At 35.0% G+C, this 13,111-nt stretch overlaps 1 protein-coding gene and 1 long non-coding RNA gene across 9 annotated transcripts in view; one reads left to right on the top strand and one right to left on the bottom strand.

Moving 5' to 3' along the window:
• The window catches only part of ATP13A3 (ATPase 13A3), a 79,949-nt gene that overhangs the window by 22,788 nt on the left and 44,050 nt on the right, over positions 1-13,111 (bottom strand). For all 7 annotated transcript variants that reach the window (XM_055407561.2, XM_055407551.2, XM_055407587.2 and 4 more), the window contains 13 exons: positions 11,966-12,082; positions 11,334-11,351; positions 11,039-11,192; positions 10,822-10,942; positions 7,296-7,420; positions 5,348-5,523; positions 4,690-4,812; positions 4,532-4,611; positions 3,584-3,626; positions 3,386-3,495; positions 2,988-3,084; positions 1,995-2,067; positions 180-357 (listed from right to left, as the gene is read on the bottom strand). In XM_055407561.2, coding sequence (XP_055263536.1) covers positions 180-357; positions 1,995-2,067; positions 2,988-3,084; positions 3,386-3,495; positions 3,584-3,626; positions 4,532-4,611; positions 4,690-4,812; positions 5,348-5,523; positions 7,296-7,420; positions 10,822-10,942; positions 11,039-11,192; positions 11,334-11,351; positions 11,966-12,082 — 1,415 coding nt within the window. The remainder of the gene's footprint in view (positions 1-179; positions 358-1,994; positions 2,068-2,987; positions 3,085-3,385; positions 3,496-3,583; positions 3,627-4,531; positions 4,612-4,689; positions 4,813-5,347; positions 5,524-7,295; positions 7,421-10,821; positions 10,943-11,038; positions 11,193-11,333; positions 11,352-11,965; positions 12,083-13,111) is intronic.
• Positions 1-13,111, top strand: part of LOC148778774 (uncharacterized) — a 63,687-nt gene that overhangs the window by 28,551 nt on the left and 22,025 nt on the right. The window lies entirely within an intron of this gene.

The raw sequence follows: 13,111 nt of genomic DNA, 5'->3' as shown, positions 1-13,111 counted from the left end.
AATGCAGGTCAAAATATTTAAATGTGTAATCAAGCTGCATGCAATTTTTACATAAATTTAAACATATTTTTACATGCATAAACATTGCTGCTGTTGTTCAGTTGTTAACTAAGTCATGTCCGACTCTTTGCAACCCCACACACTCTACACGTTTTTTTTAATGGATTGACCAAACTTACTCTGAATACGGATGTGATTCTTTATACCAAGTCTGTTGCTTGACCCAAAAGAAACCCAAAGACTGAAATCCAATGGAAATGATAATCTGAGACAAAACGGAGAAGAGAAGGGCTCCAGATATAAGACCTGAAGGTGGTCTTTGTGCCACAAGTTCCTTCCAGGCTGGATTTAAACTCACTACATTGAGAAGAAAGACAGAAAAGGTTTGTATCTAAATTAATTTGTCATTATAAAATACATAATCAAATTCATTTAGGAACTTAGAAAAACTATTTTTCTCTAACAAAACTTTAACATGAAAAATCACCAAAAACCAAGCCAGGTGCCATACATGTTTAAGTAATCTGTAAAAGTGAACAATTTAAGCTTTTTCAAGAAATGGCTCAGGAGTACTTTTTAGTCTACTAAAATTCAAAGGAAACACTAGTACAAGTAAAAAAGCATACTAAATATATCATCACCACCCTTATATGTTTAACTAAGAATTTATTTCTGAATGTTTCATTGTAAAGCTACAGTTAAAATAATACATATTTCTTCCTCTTAAGAAGACCTTAACAAAAGTTTGAAACTATATAAACATAACAGTAACATTAAAAAAAGCCTTTGATCACTTATTAAGGTGGTGGCTGCCAAGTTTCTCCACTGTAATATTTCTATTTTTCTCTTTGTAATTAATAAGTAATTTGTAGAAAGATGCTAAGACTGTGTAAAAAATCCTGTTTCTTATTGACTTTCATTCACTAGTTTTAGCATTCACTAAAGACTGTCACATTCAGTGGTTCGCAACCACAGTGAGTATGACCCCTAGAGAACGTTTCACAATGTCTGGAGATATTTCCGGATGTCACAAGTGGGAGAGTGCTGCTGGCATCGAGCGAGCAGAGGTCAGAGATAACCGGTAAGCAGCTTGGAACACAGAACAGGCCCCCAACGAAAAGTTATTCTAAAATGTCAGGAAGACCAGGGTCTTTCCCCTGTATAAGCCAATCATTCCTTCTATATTGTTAGTTAGCATTTTACTATAAGCAAGAGCTTTCCCTTCTCTCCCAATTACTTGTTTATTTCCAGTATATGGTCTTGTGAATTTTCATACGATTAAACAGATCATATCTCATTACCATCATTGTTTATTTTGATGTTAACATCACCAATACTGAAACAAACCAACACCTTGTCTCCTTACATGATGTACTCAGGAGGACACAGCATCACTTCTTTGATATTCCTGCCAAGAATGCATAGCCTGAGTCTAATGAGAATATATCAGACAAACCCATATAACTGATTATCTTCTTTCATAAATGTCAATATCAAGAAGCCCCCCCAAAAGGCTGAACATAGTATTCTGAATTAAAGATGACAAAATAGATATGATAACTAAATGAAGTTTGTGAGCTTGGACTAGATCCTGGGCCAAGAGACTAGGGGGGAAAATGGGTATAAGGGTTATTTTGGGGATACATGACAAGACTTGAATACAGGTATGGATTAGATAATATTGCATCAATGTTAAATTTCTTGGTCTACTGTGCTTAGCTGGATAAGAGAATGACTTTGGGGAAATATATATTAAAACATTCAGTGGCAAAGGGGCATGATAATGTGAACATATTCTCAAATATTTCAGAAAAAAAACGGAGAAAGAATAAAACAAATGGGGCAAAATATAAACAACCAGAAATAAAAGAACCTTACACAGAAAACATAAAAGATGTGCACTGTTATAATTTTTCATGTAAATTTACCAAAGTTTAATAAGCCACATTAGAATTTCCTATGCTTTAAAAACAGTAACAAAACAAAATACTTACTTGTAAATACTACTACCAAAATGATTGCCAGATCAATGAAGAGAAACTGGAAGTCTCCCAGGTTACTTAAGATCTAGAGAAGGGATTTTATTTTTTAAATAGTTAGAGTTCAGAAACTATTCTTATAGTACCACTTTTATACTATTTTCCCCCTGCTTTTATTAGCTTTTTCCTCCTTGGTTTTAATTTTTCCCCCCAATAATGACAACTTCAAAATGACACTTGGCCTGCTTAAAAATTAAACACATTTGCTTTTAAATTAGTGAAACAGAACATATTTATAATTTAATATATAAATTGTATAAAAGGTAGCTTCTAAAAATCCATTCAATAAAAACCTTTAAAAAGTTTTTTGGCAAAAAGAAAGCACAGACGTCTACCCACAATATTCAACATTCTTGAAAATCAGTATCTTGAAGCTTCCTTAATATCCAACACCATCCCTCCTGATATGTTCCACATATGGTAAAAAGGGATAGTTTCACAAAGACTCCTTGGTATCTCACCAATGTTCACTCAGAGAAAAATCTAAAGTGAGATCACTTCAACCACAAAATCCATGGCGTACCTAGGGACATCACTTGTTTATATAAGTCCTAAAAGTACAGTTGAAACATCTTCTCTCATTCTGGCCTTTCCTTATAAATGTATAGCAAAGTTAACTGCAAATTCTAAAATATGTCACAGCTTGACATTTTGAAGAGTTCTGAAAAAAAAATGTCCAATCTGTGCTAAAGGAAAAAAAAGAATAATTATCTTTTTTTCACAAGGCTGACGCCACAGCTGCTGGCCTTAAAGAAAATGCTATTCCAGATTAACGAGATTTTCAATTTGCTACTCAAAATTCAGTAAACTAAAGGAAAATTTATAGGTGCTAGTTATTTAAGTTTCACAGTTACTGAATATATTCAAACTGAAACATATATGCCCAATATTTTTAATTTAAATGTCTTAACACTAAGTACCATCTCTGTTGGCAATGTCAGTACTCACAGAATACAGCAGAGTAACACTGAAGTACTGTATAATGCTGTACAAAGCCATAAATTTAAACACACAGAAGGAAGTCATTAAAGCTGCACGGCCTTCCCTGTGAAAACAAATGTTGGCATGTGAATAAAAGTATTCTAAATGCCTCCTTCAAACCACAATTATATCTTGACAGATGAACATCAACATTCAAGTTACAACAATGCACTTTTTTGCCAAAAAGAACTAAGCCAAAGCAGAACTGGAAGAAATGAGGAGTGGCAATCAAACTGTTGCTAAAGCATTACAGATCAAGTACACTAACACGCCGTTAAAACAAATTCATATTACTTTCTATTTTTTTTCTGTATTAATAGAGCAAGCTACAAAAATATAATTGGAAGATTTCTAATGTATACTACCTGATAAGGTTTGGCACACAGGAAATACTAGGAGTTTTGGAGGTAAAGGGAGATGCCACTGAAGCCTCGAGCTCTGATAAGGAAATGCCTCCATGTGCCCTCTTCAGAGCCTAATGGATTAAAGAAGAAAATTCTTTTGAGTCTTGGGTACTTGACTTAGCCAGAGAAAGAACTGTAAGTCACAAAGTCTATACTTACACCACAATCATTTGCACCGTCACCGCACATCCCAACATAGTAACTAAGAAACAAAAATTACGTTAAGATTTTTATTAATTTCTTAAAATACACAACTTTTAATTTAAGATTTCCTCCAGTATGGTACTAGGAAGAGCTACAAACTAAGATTCCCTTAGTGCTAACTAATGAATCTTTTCATTATAATGACCACAGGCATGTTACTCTGCAATAGAACCAGCCTACAACTCAAATGACTTGGGTCACTGTTCTATTTCTATCACATGGACATCTCAATTGCCTAATCTTTAGCACAAAGGACTCAGGCCAGCCTAGTCTTTAGTACTTACTTTTAAGGCTATCAGTAAAGATTTCTCCTTTAAAAACTTGAAAACATCATTATTTACTAAAACTGTAACATTACTTCTATCAAGCTGAGTGAATGAACTCTACCTCATGGCTATCACCTAGAAGAGGAATGGTGGATACATACTTTAAATAAATAAGCACTTGTTGGTTGCTTAGTCACTAAGTTGTGTCCAACTCTTCTGGGACCCCATGGACTATAGCCCACCAGGCTCCTCTGTCCATGGAACTGTCCAAGCAAGAATACTAGAGTGGGTTGCCATTTCCTCCTCCAGGGCATCTTCCCGACTCAGGGAGAGAACACCGGTCTTCTGCTTTGGAGGCAGATTCTTTACCACTGAGCCACCAGGAAGTCTCTTTTAAAGAGGCTTGACACATTTATGTACATGAAATATTAGTTACTTTTCTGATTTTGACAACAAAACTACAATTCATAAATATTAAAAAACAAAAACAGGAAAATCCCTGGAAGTTCCGTGATTAGGATTCAGAGCTTCCACTGCAGGAAACACGGGTTGGATCCCTAGTCGGGGAACTAAGATCTTGCATGCTGTGCAGTGTGGCCAACAAAACAAAACAAAAACAAGACCCACCAATACTTACTCTACATTTTGCAATGCTTCTACTAACTGGGTCTTCTGATCAGGTGCCATACGAGCAAACACAGTGCCATGCAGCATCAACTGGAAAAAACATGAATTTCTTTAAAATACTGTTTGACATATATTCATATGAAAACATACATAACCCAAATCACTAACCTTTGGAACAAGGTCTTGAAAATGCTCCAGAATCACTGAAAATGATTTTCCATTCATTGCGAAGTGATAACGAGTCACCTGAAGATCCTCTAAGTTATCATGGACCAATTTAATTGGAATAGCCTGTGTATAAGATATTCAAAACAGTATTTAGGCAGCCAAATCAAGTGAAAGAATCCTATTTTTAATATATTTGCTCCAAAACTAAATTTTTCCATTTGATGTTTTATATAAAACGCTGTGTTAAACATTTATTGAATGTTAAAGAAAATTCAATTTTAAGATAATCCATCTATATTGTTTATTTAAAGAATAACACTTAAGGAAGTCTAAATATCAGCTTCAATTTGAAATGATCCATGAGTCAAATATTATGGACCATCTGCACCATTTACCACTCCTTTTAAAACAAGATAAATACTTGGGATTCTTATAGTATAAAACTGTGCTTCTCACCTTTAGCTAAAAGCATCAAAATTTAAACACTGAGATACTGCATCTGGCCCCATTCTAGTGAATCCAAGTCTCTGAGGAGACGGCTCAGGCTTCTGTTTTTGTTAACTTTTTGTTTTGTTTAGTTTTAATGCACCACTTTTTATTATTTCAGAATAAATTAAAACAAGCAAGCTTCCAAAAAGAAAACTCTACTTGACATTACCTCCGGGTCAATTGCTGATGAATCATGACTCTGTGTTATGATGTCTGCATAATGCCAATTTATCTTGGCAACCTTTCCATCCTTTGGAGGTAATGCTTCAGCAATAATAACTTTATCCTGAGGTAGTATCATTCCACAGTCTCTGGCTACAGAGACAGCAGTCAACATGTTGTCACCTAATTTTCAAAACATTGAAAATACATTAACATTAAAATGAAAACATAAATGTATTAAACAACAAGTACTTACTGAGAATCTACTACCATCCCCATGAGTGGGCTGGACAAAATGAAGTTAATGTAGAGTCCTTACTCTTGGAATTTAAAAGTTACCTTGGAGTTAAAAGTTAATCAGGACATACAAAATCAAAGGAAGCCTCAAATCAAAAGATAGATACTAAATAGTCAGAACATTCTCACCCACAGTTGTTAAAGTCAAATACATTCTCAACCTTTGTGAGTCATGCACTAGGGGTACCCATTCAATGCTTGGCACAGTGCTCAATAAATACTGTTGAAATAACCAAGAAGTGACTGGTAATCTGTATAAGAATATGAGCACAACATAAAGAAAAAAGTGAATTACAAAGGCAAGATTACACATAAACACACATACACACACACAAAAGCAAAGTGACAAGTATACAATCTTTATAAAACATAAAGAGAAGCAAGACAGACAACTTCTCAGTCATGAGAGGAAAGTATTAAAGACACTGGTAAAGACAAGATCAAGGAGGAAAATACAAATGTACAGGAGAAGCAGGCAAAGGTTTGGGGAGCCCCCTGCTACCAGAACGGAGGTACTACTGTCTCCTCTTCCCTTAATCCCACCCACTGTTTCCAAGCACGTCTTCCTGTGACCTGACAGATCCTCTTGGGACACACCATATTCTGTCATGGCAGGACAACAGGACAAGCGATACAGACAGAAAAAGCTTTGAAGCAAAGTCACTAGAACCAAGAATTGCTGGGACGCTAATAAATTTGGTTACTTAAGCTCTCTGGTATCAGATGGACCTCAGAGTTTCTAAACATAAAAACATATGCAGATCTTCTCTATAAGTCTCTTACTGAACACATAAACGTTATAAAGTGAATGCCTTAAATCTGATTCTTTGCTAAGAAAGAAAACTTTAGAGCTGCCATGATTTCATACAGCTAAGAAATGGTAATTATCTAATATTATCAACAGTGTTAACACCAAGAGAATCCTTTGAATGAAGTAGTTAAGAAAGAAACCAAAAAATGGCTCTTTTCACTATTACACATTCAAACAATAATAAATGTACTATTCTATATATAAAAATATAACTCTAACCAATCACTTCCCATGTTTCTGGTGGCACAGTTCTAAAAATTATAGAGAATGCCAAAATAAGTCAATCATATTCTTAATCTTCAAGAATCTTATATTCTAGTAGAGAAAACAAATCTACAAATAACTAACACAAGCAAAGGAAAATCACTACTATAAGAAATATATGATTAAAGAGAGATAACAAAAAAAGGCACAGCTAAATATTTATAGTATGTCCTTCACTAGTTCATTGTACTTATTATAAACAGATCTAAAGGATTTCCAAAGTGTATCGTGAAGTTGTCCTCTATCTTAGAAAAGTATTCAGAGCTGAAACAGGGCAACGTAGGATGGAGCTACTCTATGATAAATTTAATTACTTGACTTATAATAATGCAGTATTAGATGGAATTATATAGCAATAAGTAGGAAATGGTAACCCACTCCAGTATTCTTGCCTGGAGAATCCCATGGACGGGAAAGACTGGTAGGCTACAGTCCACGGGGTCGCATAGAGTCGGACACGACTGAGCGACAGAACGGAACGGAAGTAGGCTTTTATAATGTACTGATCATGCCTTAATATTGGATAACGTGAACTCTAAGAGTCACACTCAATTTTTTTGTGTGTCCTTTTATAAAGTCTAACCTGTGACCATGACAGTGCGAATGTTGGCTTTATGCAAATCTTCAAGTACTGCAGGGGTTTCTCGCTTTAATTTGTTCTGCATTATTATTAATCCCATAAAATCCATGTTGTTCTCAATGGCATCTCTGCAGAAAAAGAAATTTTAACATAATGATTTAGTCAAGAGAACAAGTATTTGTTCACTTTGTTGATAAAGCAATTTAAAATAGCCATCAATTATAAATGAAAAACATTTTATATGCTGAATAAATGTATAAATTTATGAGTTCAATCTCAAAAAATTTAAATCTGAAAAAGTAATTCCCAAGAAATACATTTTGAAATTAAATTTTACCCTTTGAAACATGGGTATATAAAGATTCTTAGGAAATGTATATCTTTGTAAGACACAGAACTCTTCTAGTACTAAGGAATATTCATCTTGTATCCTACCTACAAAATGAATGAACATAAAATATATCTATTCCTTACTGTCCTCCCACACAACATACCCTAATTTAAATGTTAAAAAGAAAAGGAAAAAACTGTACCACAGGCACATTCACCAGTTATACTGAATTCACTATCAAGTCTTTGAGGAATTTTATAAAACTCTTGATCAAAATCTTGATCTTGGAAGTGTGATGCAAAAACTATTAGCAGTCCAACAATGAGATCTATTCAGAACCCAGAGATGGGTCTTCGACAATGTTAATTTTCAGTAGTTATCAAGATGCTATTCCTTCAAAGAGGTGATTATCTACTATGCACCAAGTACTACACAAGTCACTGGAAGGTCAAAGATGAAAAGCCATGATCTCTACTCTCAATTTCCCTGTATTTCAGACAGTATAGAATCCTCCTACAATACAGACCTGGGTTCAATCCCTGGGTTGGGAGGATCCTCTAGAGAAGGCAATGACAACCCACTCCAGTATTCTGGCTTGGAGAATCCCATGGACAAAGGAGCCTGGCGGGCTACAGTCCATGGGGTCGCAGAGAGTCAGACACGACTGAGTGACTAACACTCCTAATACGACTCCTCTCAAGACCATTTTGTGGGGAAACAGACATGCAAGCAAAGAGACCACACAAAAATAATATGTGCTTCAGTACTATAACGGAGAAGTCTGTTAACTGATAGCAGCATTCTTAAACTAAAGATATCGAAATCCTATTACAGAAATACTCTCTTCAATGGAGAAAGCAGGACTTGAAATTAAGAACCAAAATTTCAGACTTGGATTAACCAAGTGGTTTTCTACACAAAATTAAACTATAAGGGTGCTTAAGTAAACAGCAACTAAATCTAAACACCTTTAAAATTATATAATTTATTCAATGGGTGGTAAAGATATTAGAGAACAGTTAGAAAACTTAATACAAATGATACTGCTGGAGGTAACAGGAGAAGTCAGTCTTGAAACTTGAAAATGCATTTCTAAGCACAAAGCTGTACCAATGTGCAACTACTGGGTCAAAGTTCTGTAACCATTTTCCTGTCTGGTTTCTGCCTGCAGCTGGTTTCCTAACTCTCCTATGAATGATACCGGTCATAGAAATCTTGCCCTCTAATTAATGAAGAGTACAATAATCAATTCAAGATACACAGGTTCAAGCTATAAGAGAACAACAGATAGAATGGAAACACAGAGAAGACCTTGACTGAAAGATGAGGAAGGGAAGCACAGAGAGAGAAGAGTTGATAGGGAGGGTAGGGTATCCTGGGCAGACGGAATAGTCGGTCCAAGGCTGGAAGGCTGCCTGAAAGACAGGCTCAAGAACCAGAGGCAACTCAATTCTCAGTCTTTAAGGTCTGGGAGGAGGAGTGGCAAAAGGCAAAGCTATAAAGAAAGGCAACTCTAATGTCCCTTCGTAGAAATTAGGATACAGTATTTTACATGTGTGGCTCCTAATCACAAATATGCCTCAAACCATTTGATTACTGCTTTTTTTTATGTTCCTGCTTAGGCCAAATCCCCCCAATACTCTGTTTTAATAGGGAGAATTCCTAAAGTTGCTTTTCCTTTCAGTTATTATTTAGCTATCCACTCCACTCCCTTAATTTTCATCCAGAAAAATGGGACTGCACTATAAACACTGCACTGTGCTTTTCATTTAATGAGCTCAGAATAATTAAAAGAAGTATTAATACTTCATAATTTAACCACTATCATAGTTATGATATTTACACTAGTTAAACTTGAATCTTATCTCACATAGACATATTTCTTTTGGCTGAATTCCTTGAACTGTACAAGCTGGGTCAAATTGAATAAGTAAATTTAGATTTTAATAGGTATTATGCAAGTTCTTTATGAATTTACAATCAATAGTGCAGCAGCAGTATTTTTGTTAAAATTTTCTCAAGCCTTCGGTAACACTTCATATCGTCAATCTTTTGAATTTTGTAAACTTTAAGAAAAAATTCTGGTTGTGGTTTAATTCTGTAGTTCCCCCAAAACTGAAGTGTCTCATCATTTTCATGTGTTCAGTGGCCATTTATATGTCCTTTTCTGATAATTATCTGTATCATTTACCCTTTTTTAAAAATTAAGTATGTGTTTCATTGTTTCTTTCCTGATTTATATTCTTGATCATGAACTCCTCTGAAAGGTGATGGAGAGGCATTTATTTAAGAATTCCAGGTAGAAGACTGGTATTAGATTTGAATGTTAAAGACCTCTCAGTGGACAGGGTGTGGTACACAGATTAGACAAAGGAAAAAGTGGAAAAAAGAGCTAAGTCCCTGAATTAGAGACAATGACAGCAGGGATGGGAAAAGAAAAGTCTATTTGATAGGCAGAATTTGCAGGAGAGCCAATAAATCTTTCTTTCTGCTTTGAAATGCTAGGTACACCATGAAATATTACTAACCAAACATGTTATTTTTCAAAAGGTCAGGCTAGATCAGTTTTACTATAACAGGACAATCCTTAAATATGAAACACAGCTGTAACTGGAGGTAAATGTGATGTTGGTAATGGCCATCCGACCTTTGGCAGTGAGGGTGGAAGGTGTATTTATTGTGACTCATGATACTCTGATCAAATGAGCACTTGGTTTCAACTACTAGGCAAAAGCAAGTACTGGTGACCCTTGAATAACATGAGTGTGAACTGTGTGGGTCCATGTACACATGGATTTTTTTCAATAAATACTGTTAGTACTAGAAGATCCACAGTTGAATCTGCATGGCAGGTCCAGGAGCCAATCCCCTATAGATACCAAGGAATAACTGTAGATCACTAGAAAATAAACTTCTGTAGAATTATGTTTACCAAAAACATAATTATGTTCCTCGAACATGCCCAACACAGAGCAGGCACTCAATAAACATTGAAAAATAAATTAAAAATAGTTCCAGGGAGTTGTACGTTTACCTCAATTGCCTAAAACATTGAATTATGTTATATATTTGCACATATCCAATAATCATTTACTTAATAAATAATAAACTGAATATAAATGATTGAATAAGACTTTCAAAAACATAAATGATGCCTTATGGGAAAAACTGTAGGCAAAACCATTCATCAATGTGTACCTGCCAACATTCTGCACTTTGTGCCATGTCAGTTTTGACTCCAATTTTCTGTGTGCAAGAGCAATCACACGGAAGCCCTGTTTTGTGTAATCTTCCAAAACTTTTTCAAAATCAACAGGAACTTTTAAAAAAGAGAAAATGAAGGTCATTATTAGAACTGTGACTACCAGCTTACACAAATATCAGAATTTCACTCAAAGTCTTGCTGCTTCCTTACCTGTTTCAGGCTTACAAAGACCAGCAATGACCTCTGGTGCCCCTTTCATGTAGGCATCCATCTTTCTGTCCCCGAGCACCCTGGCCACCACACACATACGTTGCAAAGCAGAGGAAAATGGGAACTGGCGAACAATTCCTATCTCATAAACAGCCTACGGAATTTCAAAAGATGCACAAACCATTCATTATTTTTCAAAGAATTAAAACATATGCCAGTATATTTACTATACCTCAATTAAAAAAAAACTTTTTTAAAGATATACTTAGGTAATGAGTAAATATTCTTCACTTACTGGAAGTTCAAACAGCTCCTAAAAATAAAACAAGACAAGAAGAATAAAGTAAAAGTACAGATTAAGTCAATTAACACACTCAAGCGAAAAAAAATTTAACTGCATATCCACAAAAAATTATTTGGAAAACAACACAGAATTTTTAATATTTCAAAGTCAGGTTTTAAGACTGCTTCTCTACCAGCTCCCATTTCTTAAAAAAAAAAAAAAAAAGTTTATTCTTGGGTATTTTAAAACACTCTGCTATCCTAGGAATATTAACATATTAAGCTCTTAAACGAACTAAGAGGTATATATTTAAAAATTAACCTAAAAATAAAGGCTTCCACATATTCTTTCTATTAAATCCTAGGAATACAGATACAAACTAAAAGTCTTAACCACCATGTATCTAAATCACAAGGCTCTAAACTGCTTGGTAAGTAGGAATGAAATGAACAGCACTGAGAGTTAAATATCAATGTTTTACATAGAATGCCTGCAACACACCAGGTGTAGTTTCTGATAAATGCAGTACAGATATTCATATCTGCATCAGAGTTTTAAAAAGGACATGTGACTCCACCTTCCAGCAATATCTTAAAATGAGGAGAAAATGTGAGCACCGAAAGTATTATCAAGCAGTTCCATACCATTTCTTGGTTTCCTGCAGGTGCAGATTCAGGAAGCAGCTGTTTTGGAGGACGAACCACAGTTGGCATAATTCGATTATGAAGTGCTGTTTCCTCTTCAGTTGCTTCTTCCAGAATCTGAAAGGAAAATAATCAACACATTGATTCATGAAACAAACAAATTCAACTCACCGGTTCCATTTTAAAATAAAACATTATGGCTATCTTCAGTTAAGTTTTTTTTTTTTTTAAGTAAAACAAAATATAAATAAAGCTAGTTTTAAAGTCCTAGTAACCTGTGGGAGAGGGGAGGCAGAGGTTAGTAAAGAAATAGAGAAGAACTTCTAATATTGCTCCTATAACCAATTAAGTCTAAAGACTAGTTCTATAAAATACAGAAGGTCCCTGCAGTTCCAAAAATTTTTAGTCTATCATCCAGAGATTCCTTGCTGCTAACAGAAGAGGATTCAAAATATGCAGTTCAGATATGGTTAGTAGAACCACTGGGTCAGGAGCTCACTGAGGTAGGAAGATGTAAATTTAAATTTCCAGCTTGTTGTTGTTGTTGTTTAGTCGCTAAGTCATGTCCGACTCTTTTGCAACCTGATGAACTGTAGGCCCGCCAGGCTCCTGTCGTGGGATTTCCCAGGCAAGAAAACTAGAGTGGGTTGCCATTTCCTTCTCCAGGGGACCTTCCTGACCCAGAGATTGAACCCATGTCTCCTGCATTGGCAGGTGAGTTCTTTACCACTGAGCTACCAGGGAAGCCCAGTTTTCCCAGTCTGAACACATTTAATTAAAGCACTAGCTCCTTGAAATTTAATGTTAAACTATTTTTGGTGGAAAATTCAATAAAAAAACATATTGAATACACATATATGAATAAGAAACTAATTTCACTCTGTAAGTGAAGGAATCATGAGTGGGAAAATGATGGGGAAGATAACTATGCTGAATTAGCCAATTTTACACAATTCTTAAGAAACATTTTAACATCTCTGAAATTGGCATGCATCTTACATGGTATTAATCACTTTAAATAACAGCAGTGCTTAGTTATATAAAAACATTCCATAGATACTCTGTGGTAAGATCAAATATCAAAGCATCTCAGAGTCAAAAAAGCATGCTATTTATTATACAAACTGACTTATTTAGCCCACTTTT

This window comes from Moschus berezovskii, chromosome 1 (assembly GCF_049115385.1).
Source record: "Moschus berezovskii isolate FMDL1 chromosome 1, NW_MosBer_1.0, whole genome shotgun sequence".
NCBI classification, from domain to species: domain Eukaryota; kingdom Metazoa; phylum Chordata; class Mammalia; order Artiodactyla; family Moschidae; genus Moschus; species Moschus berezovskii.
This window is presented reverse-complemented; position numbering and strand designations above follow the sequence as displayed.